Source organism: Diorhabda carinulata, chromosome 12, assembly GCF_026250575.1.
Source record: "Diorhabda carinulata isolate Delta chromosome 12, icDioCari1.1, whole genome shotgun sequence".
Taxonomy (NCBI): Eukaryota; Metazoa; Arthropoda; class Insecta; order Coleoptera; family Chrysomelidae; genus Diorhabda; species Diorhabda carinulata.
Window position 1 is genome coordinate 6,711,261 of NC_079471.1, and position 14,415 is coordinate 6,725,675.

At 30.8% G+C, this 14,415-nt stretch overlaps 2 protein-coding genes across 13 annotated transcripts in view; one reads left to right on the top strand and one right to left on the bottom strand.

Annotated features, from left to right (window-relative positions):
- Positions 1–14,415, top strand: part of LOC130899969 (disks large 1 tumor suppressor protein) — a 1,257,949-nt gene that overhangs the window by 137,530 nt on the left and 1,106,004 nt on the right. The window lies entirely within an intron of this gene.
- LOC130899972 (uncharacterized) lies at positions 100–12,578 on the bottom strand. Its single transcript, XM_057810244.1, has 5 exons — positions 12,545–12,578; positions 2,575–3,019; positions 1,195–1,411; positions 848–1,068; positions 100–790 (listed from the first exon to the last, which is right to left on the bottom strand). The coding sequence occupies exons 1-5, from the start codon at positions 12,557–12,559 to the stop codon at positions 210–212; spliced, it is 1,479 nt and encodes a 492-aa protein (XP_057666227.1). The 5' UTR covers positions 12,560–12,578; the 3' UTR covers positions 100–209.

The following is a 14,415-nucleotide window of genomic DNA, read 5'->3' on the forward strand; positions in this document are numbered from 1 at the left end:
GAAAAATAACTTTCTAGTAAATTTTACTTTAAAAAAATAAACAGCCAAGTACTTTCACGTAAACAATTATGGTACGACAAAAAACAATATACCTATAAATAAATATAAAGAGATATATCTTTTAATTAAAACAGTATTACAATTATCAACACAAATAAATTCATTTAAAAAATATAAATTCATAACTTTGCGTATTTAGATTTGACTTTTCACAAAATATCAGTAGTTTGAGATGGCACTGTGGATTCATCACTATTGAATCCTTCTGATGATTCAGTTTCGCTTTCAGTTGCACTAACTGGAGTTGGTGTACTATTTTCTGTAGATTCAACGGCGTCATTTCCGCCCTCCACGTTTGATTTGTCTAAATCTCCAGATTTTGCTTCTACAGAAACAGATTCCTTTTCATCGTTTATAACTCCATTAGATAGGTGTGTTTTTCTATAATCTTCATACGATTGGAGCCCGTCAACAGAAAAATCAGAAGTTTGCTGGAGACCTGGGAAATAGTTTCCACCGAAACCAGTTTGGAATCCCTGATCTATTCCGAAGGATTGACCACCAAAACCTTGGACTGCTTGATCATAACCTGTTTGGCCTGATATCAAAGATTGTTCCGAAAGTTGAGTAAGAGTTTGTCCAATCGCGGCACTTTCTTGTACACTTGTTGAAATGGAATCATCAAGCGATTTTGCTGCTGATGAAGATGATAAAATGGTTTTACCATATGAAGTTGGTATATATGCATTATCGACTGATTTTCCATAGACAAAGTTTGGTACACTGAACGCTGTAACGAAAATACAAGAAATTTTTATCATGATATCAAAAAAATTATGAATCTTACCGTTATCGTATGTACCTACTGAGGACACAAATTGAGGCTCTTTGATAAGAATTCGTTGTGGTACTTTAACACGGACGGCGCTAGGTACCTCCACAGGGTATGGTTTTGGAACTGGATAACGTACTTCTATTTTCTCTTTGACGTAGACGGGCTTTTCAATTTCCACTGGAACTTTCTTAGTTTTGTAAACTGGATATGGTCTTGGAATTTCTATTGGTACTCTGCAATTATAATAGATTACTACGGGAATATTGGGTTGTATATAAGGATATTCCAACGCAAAATAAGGAAATACGAAACTGTGTATATTTTTTTAATACAGATATATTTGGAAATATATATTTTACCTTTCGGCTACTGGAACAGGTACTTTGTGTTCAATTTTTACTTCGTATGGCTTTGGTATTTCCACTGGTACATTTACTTTTACTGGCACAGCGTAGGGCTTAGGAACGGTTACTTTATAAGGAGTTGGAACTTTTACTGTTTTCGTTACTTCGTAAGGTACTGGTTTGGAAACGTACACAGGAACTTTTTTGTTGATCACATTGTATTGGGGTTGAACTGTCAACAAATGAACATACATTCTAAATTTTAATTAGTAAGATGAGAAGATACAATTCGTAAAATTCTAAGTATATCATAAGTTATATACCATACCATCATAAGAAATATACCCGTTGCTCTATTGTAAGTATAAATCACATGTCTTAAACTTCCAAAATATTGATTCAAGAATTCCACCTAGAAGACTTCTGTGGAATAAAATCACCAAGAATATCTCAAAGGACACCAAATGTGAGAATAAAGACACTGCGATGGAAGTGCACTATGATGAAGGCAGATGATCAAAGCAACAGTTCAGAGCGAAATTTGAGGAAAGTGCAGAACTGGTGTCTTTCTGCAATGCCATAAAGACTTGTCCAAGATCAGGATGAAAGAAAGTGGTTTCAGAAAAAGCAGAATCACAAATTCAGCACAGTGCAACGTCTTAATGGCTAAATTCTCGTCCCAGAACTTCCAATAGATGATTAATATATAACAGGTTATGTCGAGAAGATCGAGATCGAAATCAAAAAGAGAATAGAGATGCCTTCAAAACAATTTGGAAAGGTGTACTTGGCACGATTCAATAGGACCCTTGAAAGAAAAGTTCTATCCATTGGAGGGTGAGTACGAATTTGATAATAAACTGTCAGAAAAGTCTCCCTCAAAGTGAAGAAACTCTGGTGATTAACTCACTAATAATCCAGTTGATCATAAAATGCCGAGAAACATTTGAAGAACGAAGCAAAGAAAACAATTTTTTTCTTCTATGGGTGCTTCTCGTCAGAGATTTACACGTGAATCAGAAAGCAAATATTCTGGCGAAAAATGGAGTTTCTTTACCGGGACAAGAGCCGTCCTGTTCTCTGCGAAGAAACCACTTGGAAACTAAATTAAAGGAAATAGAAAACCACGACCGAGCACTTGAATAGGAGGCTATACTCTATCCGACTATAAACTTTTAATATTATTAGTCGGAAATAATTAATGCTCTAGTTACTAGAGCTGTACCATACATATGCAACCTAGCAACTAGTTGAAATGTAGAAATCCCTTATATGTTAATCTTAGTCTATATTTAGAGGAGAGAACATCAAATTTGTTTTTCTAATGAACTGCTATTTAACAAATTTAGCTGTAAAGATATAAAATCAGCAAATATTGAACCATTAAAAACTTACCATAAGAAACAGAAGGTGATTCAGCTGCTGTATATGATTGCAAACGAACTGAGGAGACGGGAGCGGATTGATATAAACCCGAATCAACTGTTGGATAATAACTCGAACCAACAGATGAGATGGAAGGAGAATATACTGATGTGTCAATTGCTGGATAAGAAGTCAAACCAGCGTTTGAGAATGAAACTGAATCAGCTGTTGAAATTGGTGATACATACGCTGACCGAGAAGTTGATATTGGTGTTAAATAACCGGATGATAGAGGAGCTGAACTAATTATGGATCCTGGAGCTGAAATAGCTGATGAATATGTTGAGTAAGGAGCTTGGTAGTCTATTCCTTGTACTAAATCATCGGAGGGAAATAAGTAGCTTCGTTTATTGACATCTTTTTTGTTATTTTTGTTAGCTGCACTAACAAAGACTACGTAAGCCAAAAAGATAATCTGCAAATGAAAAAATACAGTATCACAATCAGATTCATTTTACAATACAATTATTTATATACGTTTTACTTCACGTATTGGCTAAAAAAAATCAGAAACTCCTCGGATGGAACACTTTATATATTCTAGAATCAGTATATTGCGATAGACTAAAGGAAACGCATTATTAAAGTCAATTGGTAGCTAAACAAAAACAAACTGGTCCAGTTGTTTGGTATTTCCTATTTTAGTTACCAGATAAGTTTACCTTGAAGTAGTGTTGCATAGTGTATAATAAAAATGAGTTGAATTATTGAATTTTTAAATGTATAAAATAAACATGATGATTTTCTAAGACCTACTACTATAAAAGTTTTTCATTGTAGAACTGCGGTATAAAGTAACGGCTCCCACACGAAAAATTTATTGACCTATCATCAAAATCTTCAATTCTAATTTCAACTAATTTCAGAATAACATCTATTTGAATTAATTACAATTAGAGTCTGAAAAAGAAGTCTAGAGCCTCCTTAATTTGAAGAAGATAAAGTTGTTTCAAAGTAGATATTACAAATGAACAAGATAAAAAGCTTTAAGGGAAAGGTAATACAGAAACAATTGATATAAAGTAACTTCAAAAAACATAAGCTCGTTAAGAGATTCGAATTATTCAAGGTAAATGAAAATACTCACAGGTTCATAGTAAATCTCCTCAAAACAAATGGAATTAATAAATGAGCCATTTAGAATTTATATTGAATAGTTTCAAACGCAATTGCTGAATTTAACAACAAAAAACTCACGTTCACACAGTTAGTTAGAGCTCCGCTGTTGAGGCCCTCATATTGAGGATACAAAATACTCAAACGATGCAGTGAAGTAATTCAATGGTATATTGAGTCTTGAGGATATCCAAATCGCTTGAATCATTAAGAGTAAAGTTTGTAAACAGCTAATAAATAACAATCTCAAGTCGTATTTGAAATGACAAGGTATAAGTTAGATTCAATCAAATTTTCAGGATGTATAAACAACTAAAGCTGCCAATAATGTAACTTTCTATATTTGTGATTTTTTTAAAGAAAAAAGATAATTTTTAATGGCTCTTGAAGTACCAGCAAAGTTTGTAAACTTCTACTTTTGACTCCTCTTTCCAAGAACAAAAAAGGAATACAATGAATAACGAAGCCCTGGAAATTACGATTCAGGTCAAAATTATAACCAAGAAAACTGACGTTCACCTTCAGTCTCTGAAGACAATAATTTGGTTATCGAAACGCGAATCAGATAGTGTAATTGTGAGTGTTGGTGTAGTGGTAGTGTAAACAGTGTGTTCAGTATGAATACGGCCAACGGTTTCAAAAACTCAAACTTAGTTATTCATATGTTTTGGGGCAAATCATTATTTTCTGCCATAGTACAATTTCATCTGTAAAAATTTGCAACAAAAATGGTTTAAAAAAAGGACAATTTTGAATTACATAAAAAATATGTATCAATAAAATTATCTTTTAATGTCTATAAGTCAAAATTTTATTAAAAATCAATATTAATTTGAAAAAAATTGAATTATAAAAATTTTAGTGGATTCTGTAACCTTCTACTGCTATTATAAATAATCTCAATCACTATTTTCTTCGATGAAACGGTAATATCGCAACTATGCCGATAAATTTATAATTTTTTGGATTTTTTTTATTTCAGTTTAACGTGCCTCGACAGCGCTGGTCATTGGCACACAAAAACAATCATACGATACTCGTACATAAGTTAAATAAAGGACTGTTACAAAATCTATTACTCGTACAATACGTAAATTATTTATATTTTCTCATAAAACTTTGTGGCTTTAAGAATCTCCACACGATTTTCCTCATTTCCGTTGGGCAGTTAAGTGTCTCCTTGAGGTTGATTTTCATATCAAACTGTTGGTATGCGGTAGAATATTCTTTGCAGTTGGTGAGGATGTGCTTAACAGACACAGGAACTTGACTACTTTGGCGACAAGAAGACTTTCTGACGACATTAAATAGCCGTAAGTTTTGTGTTGATGATACGAAGTTTTCTTATTGTCACAACTTCTTTTCTATTCAAAAAGTTTAGGGAAAGGTGAGATATAGATGGGTGGATGTTATGTAATTCTCCATATATCGCGCCAAGATTTTCGAATGAGGTTTTTGAAGTTAGTCTTCAAATCATTGGCCAGCTCAACTGGGATTTCAGGAGGATTCTGTGTGGTTCATTTGACATGGCGATCTGCAGATTCATTTCCAGCAATTCCAGTGTGCGATGAAAGCCAGATGAGAGAGACTGTTATATCAAGTCCAATGAGAGTTTGGTAGATGACGTGAATGAAATGGACTATTGGATGGTCGATGAATATGGTTTTAGTTGACTGTATGGATTAAAGAGAGTCCCTATGGCGATTTTTTAGATTTGTAGATAGATTAGGTACAATATACAAAATTTTGACTAAGAATATAGATAAAAGTTTGAGTGTATATGGAGAAAACTTGTTCGGTGGCTACCAATGCGGGCTTAGATCTGGAAGATCAGACATAGACCACATTTTCACTCTGAGACAAACGCAGTGAATGTACAGCATTATGAACAATCTTAGTATTCAAAAAAAGCTTACGAAAATGATACTTGAACATAAAAAAACGGAGGTAAAGGTATATCAAAATGTTTCCAGACCAATACAGGACTAAAACAGGGAGATCCTGTGATAGTACGTGAAATCGGTTGGACCAGAACAGGGACATTAAAAACAAGAACAAAGCAACTACTGGTTTGCGCCCACGATGTAGTTATCCTTCCAACATCGGAAAACGAGATTTAAGAAGCCTGCAGAGCCTTCATAGAAACGCATTGAATCTACGAGTCAACGAAGATAAATCGAAGTTCATGATAAAGACAACAAACGAAAAAAGCAATGAAAATTTTGTCAATATAACTGAATGAAGAAAAGGCAATGAGCTTAGAACAAGTTTAAAGTTATGTATATCTTGGGGTGGTTATCAAAAACGACGATCACGAGGGAGAAAATCTGGAAGCAAGGATGACGAGGGGAGCTGGAGCGATGAACGCGATAATAAGATCCAAAAGATCTCAAGAAGACCAAAAGTGAGCTACGGAAGCGAAACGTGGATTCTTAACAAAGCAGAGGAATAGAAGTTAGATATATGGGAAAGAAAAATACTCAGAAGGATAGACACAAGGAGGTAAAAAGGAGGGAGTAGTTTGGCTGAGAAGATCAAATATATGAAGACGCAGAATCAACCAAAATAATAAGATCCAAATAAATAGAGTGGCTTGGTCACATACAAAGAATGCCAGATTTTAGAGCAACAAAAAAATGATGGACATAGAACAAAGAGGAATAAGAAAAAAAGGAAGATCAAGGAAAAGATGGTACGCAACGGTGATGGAAGACCTAAGGGAGCGAGAGTCTTGTCTACTACGAATCCTTTTTTACCCTCACGTATTATTTTTTAGAGTATCTTTAAGTAAAGTTTTCAAAAAAGTTTTTCTAATGTATTATTCTTATGCTCTAATGTAGCAGCAGTAATATTTGAGTTGCAATTTCCGAAATTTAAAAGTACAAAACTTTATATCAGTTAAATAAGGATTTGAGTGAAGGGATATCCGCAACTTTAACCTCTCGTCCGTAGCGATTATTTTTTTGTAATTATAAAAGTTTTATTTCACTTACAAATTTGAAGTTTTTTCCTAAAATTATGAAACGGTCGTAACGGGATTTGAATCGAAGGGATGAATTATGAAAACTTGGAAAGCTCGTCCTTGTGAAATTTGTGCCGTACATTTTTCTTTTGACAGAATTCTAATTGGAATTATAATCAGCTCTACGTGCTCAATATATTATAATATGAAGATATTTTTCAAATAGTCAACAAATATCAACTAATATTATGATACAACAGAAAAAGGAATTTTTAGAAACGGTTCACATACGTAGGAATGAGAATTTGTGTAAAAATTGTATATTTTATAAATTCTGATGCGAAGTATGAATAATTTAATTGATGGCTGCTTTATATGAAACGTAACAACTAAGAAAAATGTTTTTTTTTTTATTTAAAACACACTTTTTTTGATACTCATATTGATGGTGATCTATTGATATAATTATGCAAATGTGTGTATGATGTCAAGTCATATTTTCATGAAGACCGAAATAGATCGAAACGTCGATTGTTCCCTGTGTTTTAAAACCTATTTCCTAGCAAAAAATAATTAAATTTAGACGATTTATCAAGAAAAACATAAAGAAAGATATCAGAAGTTATAAGTTGAAAAAAATTAATTATAATTTACTATATTAGAAGTGATTCTTGAAAATATTTATTTTAATTGATAACTCTATCAGCGCCATCTATTTCAATGTATATAGAAAATATGATTAATACTATCGTTATCAGTTGGTGGAATATTAAAAGTAACCACTACTAATTGATCAATTAATGAGTTGATTTCTTAATTGATTCAGGGATAGTCATGTATGCGAAAGATCAATTGAAAAAATTAACAGCAATGTTAATTTGATTTTGAATAAAAAATTTGTCACTTACAAACTAACAAAGTAAGTTGAATAATAAAGTGTGTTCATAGAGTTATATCTTTTAATTTAGATCCATATCATTTGCTGGTTAGCTATTTATATATATATGCCTACTTAAAAATTCCAGTCCTAAAATTTATTAAATCTATTTTACTTCATAGTGTTGTTTCCTTAAAAAATGCATAGTATGTGCTAATTATATTTTTATTATTATTAATTAAAAATATATATTATTCGTGTTCCCTAACTAACTGAAATAAATGAATGAATTTAAAATAAAATATCATCCAATGAAATTTAGAAACTGGAATAATTTGAATATTTCTATTGTTATTTTTCTTTATCTTCTTTTCAGCTTTCGAACGAATATTTCACATTCCCTTGTGCCTAATACTTTTTATCTCTGCTAATATTTTTATTACATCTAGCGTTTCCCTAAGAATCAATACGCTTAATATGTCTATTACGACGCGTCAATTTAAATATTGAACAAAAGACAAAATTTATCACACCGCAATTCTCAACTAATTAATTCCCAGACGATGAATACATAAGTATTCGAAAGCTTGGAATATATTAGAGTTAGTACACTTTTATATATATATATATATATACATATATATATATATATATATAAATTCATTTTTTTCCTCTTTCTTATTTCTTGGGTTCGTGGGTTGTTTGGATAAAATAATAAAATTTCGATAAAATATCACATTTTTATATATAACTTAACTCTATCTATTCTCCAAATATTTTAATCATCATATATTTATTATTATTTTGAAAATGCTCCCAAGGAAAGAGCGAAACGTTAAGTTATATATAAAAATGTGATATTTTATCGAAATTTCATTATTTTATCCAAACAACCTACGAACCCAAGAAATTAGAAAGAAGAAAAAAATAAATTTATACTCAAATGGTTGATGAAATCTAGTAATCTATCAAAATAAAAGATTTCTACTATTCACCATCAATATTTCGAAAATGTATTCTTTCTGCCGTCCTTTTAAGGAGAAAACAACTACTTTCCTGGCTACATCTCCTCTGAAGAGCGTGATGTCAAGGAGAGGTTGTAACTATTGACTATATAATATATATAAAATTTCTTTATTTCCTTATTTCTTAGACCTTTTGATATATTAATGCTTCTAAATGTTCTTGATTTTAGGACTCTAACTTGACGATATGTCAAGTTATTTATCTTTTAAAAATTAATAAAAAAACTAATTTTGAAACAGAATAGTCCCAAAACCAACATTTAGAAACATAAATATATATATATATATATATATATATATATATATATATATATATATATTTATTCATTTGGTGTCCCGGATTTCTGTCGCCAGAAGTTGGCAACCCTGGTCTCGAGTTTCACTTTTATTTCAATACCTGCAGGTAGTTTCATACCTCGTAACGATCATATTATCATTCTACAATTATATGGAATTTATTAATGGAACATCTATTTGTGTGTTGTAAACTCTTTGAATCAGGACTAGAATACTGTCAGGTAATTTCATAAATCTTTATCAAAATCGATTCTAAAAATTTGTATTGATTTGACACTAAAAGAGAATAACAAAGAAAGTATAAATAAATACGATTAAATTTGATGTCCACAGTTTTATGGGTCAAGGACATATCCGGAAGCTACGTTGAATATAAAATTAATCAAATGCGGTACGACCTTTCTAAATTATTGAACTGAATTCCATCGAAAAATGTTTAAATGTCAAGTTCACTAATTTTTCCCTAACCTAAAACTGGTAATCGACGCTAATATGCGTGATGATTTGCTGAAATGCTATTAAGACGAGCGACTACTTAAATATTTCCTTGTTTCTTAAGAAGTTTATTCCAGAAAGTTCAGTTCAGTAAATTCTTCGGAAACTGAGCAATTAGTAGAGAATAGTATATCAAAATTCAAGAACAGAAGGCTTTTCATTCCAGCAAGAGTTCCAAATTGTGAAGGAACCAGGGCCGGAATAAGCTAGAGGCTTGGGGGGCTATAGCCTCTGGCCTCAGGTCCAAGAGGGCCCCATCATTTGGAAATCATTCTATATTTTTTGATGTGTTGATGTATTGATATTATTTTGTGAATTTTTCCGGGTTTTCGAATTCCTTAAGGGGGCCCCGTCATTATTTTAGCCCCGGGCCTTATAAATCTTAATCCGGCCCTGGAAGGAACGAAAGCTAGAACGGCTTTCTTTTACGAGTGGTTTATACTATTTTCTCTGTTGCGGCGTGTATTCACATAATTTATCTATAGAAAAATTGTTGAAAATATCCATTAGGGAAATTACACCGTTACGGTGGTCGGTTGGTAGCACTGATCCATGTTTAACAAATGTTATTTGAATTTAAAATATTCAAATTACAATAAAACGCATCCCGTAAACGGGTGAAGAATTTACACCACCAGAATTGCGGGAAATGTGTTAATTGTTTTTTTTTTGATGCCATGAGTAAAAGTTATACATGCTCAACAATGTAAAAGACTTATTGACTTGGAAATCAACGTTAAATATTCGTCAAAATGTTGACATCTACAAATACCTGAAATTGCAATCACTTTTGAAGTGATGTTTAACCTAACCACCCTCACACATGACAGAATAATGCATCGTTCATTCAGTTGTCAAAATAAAACTGTTATTCAGGGGCACCACTACAAAAAATTACTAAAAATCGTTTAAGAATGGAGTCCATTCGCCGAAACTGAGAAATGTTTTTAACGTTGAGGAATTAAATGGAAATGGAAAAATGGAAACATTTGTTGTTTCAATGATCGCTTCAACTTTTTGTTTCTGGAATCCTTCCTATTACTAAAGTTCAAACTTTGAAATCTCATGACTACCAAAAGTAATTTTTTTGAATCATACGAAAGCATATAGAATATTACACAAGCAAAAAATTGATGCAAATGGATTCAGTAAGTAACAACACTCTTAAATGCTTAACATATTTTCATTTGAAATTATCTAGGCTGATTAATATATCTCATTATGTGCTCTCAATGAACAAAACGTCAATTTCTGATAGCTCAATCACTTAATGTGACATTATTAAGATTGCAAAGTATTAGGCCATTTCTCAATTCTAATTAACTACAAATGATATATCCAAATAAATAGAATAATAGTTTCCAAATTCGAATTATTAACAAATTGTGTTCAGGAATTTGAATTATTTGAAATTATTGCGAAATTTTCTAATACACTGATGCTGAGTTACACTGAATCTTAGTTAATCGGTGCTTAGTTATTTTGACGTTTGATGAGTAAAGTACTACTTTTGGATTATAATTCTCTTCCTATTAGTGTGCCAATACTTCGTCTGAGTTAAAAAGAAGTATTTTTAGGAATTTCGTAGTGTTTTTATACTATAGAATAAATCACGTTTAGTAGTTTGTTAATTGGAAGTTTTCAAATGTAACGACATATTAGTATCTATTAATACGTTTTATAATTCTGTTGAGCCTTCCTCAACTGTATTTTTTCCGGTGGAGTGGAAAGAACTATATATAATAACACTTCTCTAAGGAATTCAACCAACGGACTGTTTGTATCTGTTTGTGTAAATACAAGCTAATTCTAAATCAATCTAGGATTATAAATAACATCTTAATTAATCGCTATACAGCTTATTCAAAAGGACAAACTTGAGAGTGAACTGGACGAGGTGAATGCCGTCAACAATGGGTTAGTAAGATAATGTATTTTCTCAATTAACTATTTTCAAGAGGGGAAAACAAACAAAAAACACTATCAATGTACATTATTGTACGTTATAGTACCAAAATTATCAAAAAAGAGCTCTATATACAGAAGAAAAGGATTCCTTTCACCAAGATACTACCCCATGTGCACCGCTCATGAGATAAAAAATTAATGAAATGAGAAAGTTTGAATAGAAACGTATGTCGAGGTTAGAAAGAAATCGTGGACAGATTTAATGGTTATTGAAGGAAAATATATTTACTATTAAAGAAAACAATATTCATAAAAATAACAGAAAACCAGAAAAAACTATTTTTTGTTCACGAAATCAACGACATATTTATAGGTATTTAATTAAAATAGATTCCACCTAGATTTCAATTTAAATTTCAAGTCGCCTACTTCGATGAAAGTTATGTTTTGAATATATGTGATTGAACTTTCTCTTGACTACTATGAACTTCGAGGTGTTTTTGTAGATATGTAAATATCACTGATATTTTGATGAATTTGAGAATATAAACTAATTGGTATTTGGTACATTGGTAAAAACGGAAAAATTCGATCTGTTTCCAATTGTTTGAAACTCCAAGGTTTATAATATTGGTAACAACTATTTTGCAGCTCAAAACAATTTTTTAATATTTGAACATATATAATCAGAAACAATTTTATATAGTAATAAATATTGATTTGTCTTGATCACTTTTACTTTACCAACATTTGAATAGACAAAAATTATTGTATTTCAAGATGATTGAATTCGTTTTATATTCTCCACATTTCCAAATAGTGACTGATAGATATAAAAAATATTCTATTTGAAACAAGATTGATAAAATAAAAAAATCAAGTAAATACATTCGATTCTTCTTTCCAGAAATTTCAATAAAAACAAAATGCAATACTCCAAATGTGGACAAATAGTAAAAAGCGTAATATATATAAATAAGTATTTACATCACAACCATTCTACAAGAAACAAAACGGTTAGAGTATTGATATTAAGTGTTTGATTCAAAAAAGACATAAGTAGTTGATGAAGCGCAGCACTCTAATAATTAAACTTCAAACTATGAAATTTATATTCTCAACGTGTATATATATATATATATAGTAGACATTTAACTAACTGTGTTCCTTCTAATATTCTAATTAATTTATGAATCAAAATGTTAATTACGAACCACCATGTAATTTTTTTTTCACTAATACATAATGGGACGAACTTACCAGCAGTCCTTTCATATTGCTGAACGTTAGAAACTGATGCTACTAACAAATATAAAAAAAGCTTTTATAGAAGCCAGAACCTGTTGAAGGTTGATTTTTAATCAATTTTTTTCTGTCTTCAGCTGTTCTGGGCATGTTAATGAATTCCGCTGTTTGATAAGTGCTCGAAAAAGTGGTAATTTTTTGGTTAATAATTGGGTCATAATGTAGGTATCCTGGTTCAAAAATACTATAATTTGTACATTGGCGTAACTCATTGTAATATTCGCAGGTATTGTGCAAATTATAAACTAAGTTTATTTTTTTTTTAATTTTGTAATTATCTTATTCTTTATTAATATTGTAATAGAGTGAAAGTTATTTTATCTTCATCTAATCATCGAATTATTAACAAATTTTAGTTTTGTATACATTCAGACTGTTTTAAAGTGAAACCCAACATTTCGTTCAGCTCTCCAATTCGAAATGATTCTCATAACAGCCAATTTACAAATTTTTGTTTATTGTTAAATTATTCAAGAGTTTATTCCAACTAATTTTTATTACGTAAAATGTTCCTATATCGAGAAATCGAAAAACATTATTAATTAAGGACTTGAAAGTACTTGGTGCCTTGGAATGTTCACACTTTATCTTAAAATTAGAACTGGAGAAAAAAAATCGATATATCTATCTGTATATATATACAAGTTTGTTCTCATTTGGATTATTAACAATATAGAAAGTGACAATGTCATTATATTGAATAACTAATTAACCTCAATATTTGAGTCATCTGCACTATTACCAATTTAAATATTAATTTTTAAAATTTCCTAATCATTCATAAATGATGGTACTGTATTTGTTCACGGACATTCACATATTTTGCAATTCGATATTTTATATATTATTACACTATCTTTATCATAGGTATCAACAAATTTCCGAAATATTAATAAAATAAGCGTAAAAAAGTCATTTTGTTCTACGTAAAAAAATACTTTCAATATAAATGACAATATAGTTAATCTCTTGTTGTTGTACTCAACTCAATGTTTGCTACTACCTGCCCAAAACTTACAATTACACTGTTTACCTTCGTTCTCTGAAGAAGAGAACTTGGTTACCGAAATGTCGACAAGCAGTATAATTATGATCGTCAATGTAGTTGTAGTCTACACTAACTTTGAAGCTTGAGTTCATTTGTTTGATTGTTTCTTTTATCTGGAATTTTACACCACAACTATCAATTTCAATTCATTATCCAAGATTCTGATGATCTCATCTAAGTCGTTTCTAACTATTAAACTTTATCTCCTCTGGAATGATAATACTTCTTAAGGCTAGTTCCAAATCTCTGTATTAGACTATTAGAATCCATTGAGGTTCATTATTAAATCTTTTAGTTGAGTCTGGTTCCAATAGAAATATTTGCTGGGTCTTCACAGGGATAATTTAGTGTTTGAATATTAGGATCATCTACACGAATTGATCAACAATCCATTTGCTTATAAAACAGAATAATATTTTAAACAACTATTGGTTGAAGTATCAAAATCGTTTGTCTCTGATCAACCATTAAATAAAGACAATAAACACAAAAATTAGTGAGTCAAAAATGACTTTGAATCTTTAAATTATAGTTTAAAAGAGACTAAAAACACTCTTCTACAGATTCTTAAACAGGAAAGTGAAGAATAACTCTTTATATAAGGATAAATATATAATTTATTTATTAAATGATGTGCGGGTGAAATATCGGATGCTGCTAACTGCTACTACATAAGTTTGTTCAGCAAAAAACAGCTGATAAACGAAATTACTATTAACCTTATAAACTTGCCTCTATTTGACAGTTGATTCCTAATGTTTCTACGTCGATATAGTAG

Excerpts from the sequence above, each read along its gene's own strand:
- LOC130899972 (XM_057810244.1), bottom strand. Across the intron at positions 1,069-1,194 it reads CCTGTTCCAGTAGCCGAAAG|AGTACCAATAGAAATTCCAA; the intron begins GTAAAATATATA and ends TTATAATTGCAG. Across the intron at positions 791-847 it reads AGTAGGTACATACGATAACG|CGTTCAGTGTACCAAACTTT; the intron begins GTAAGATTCATA and ends TTTTCGTTACAG.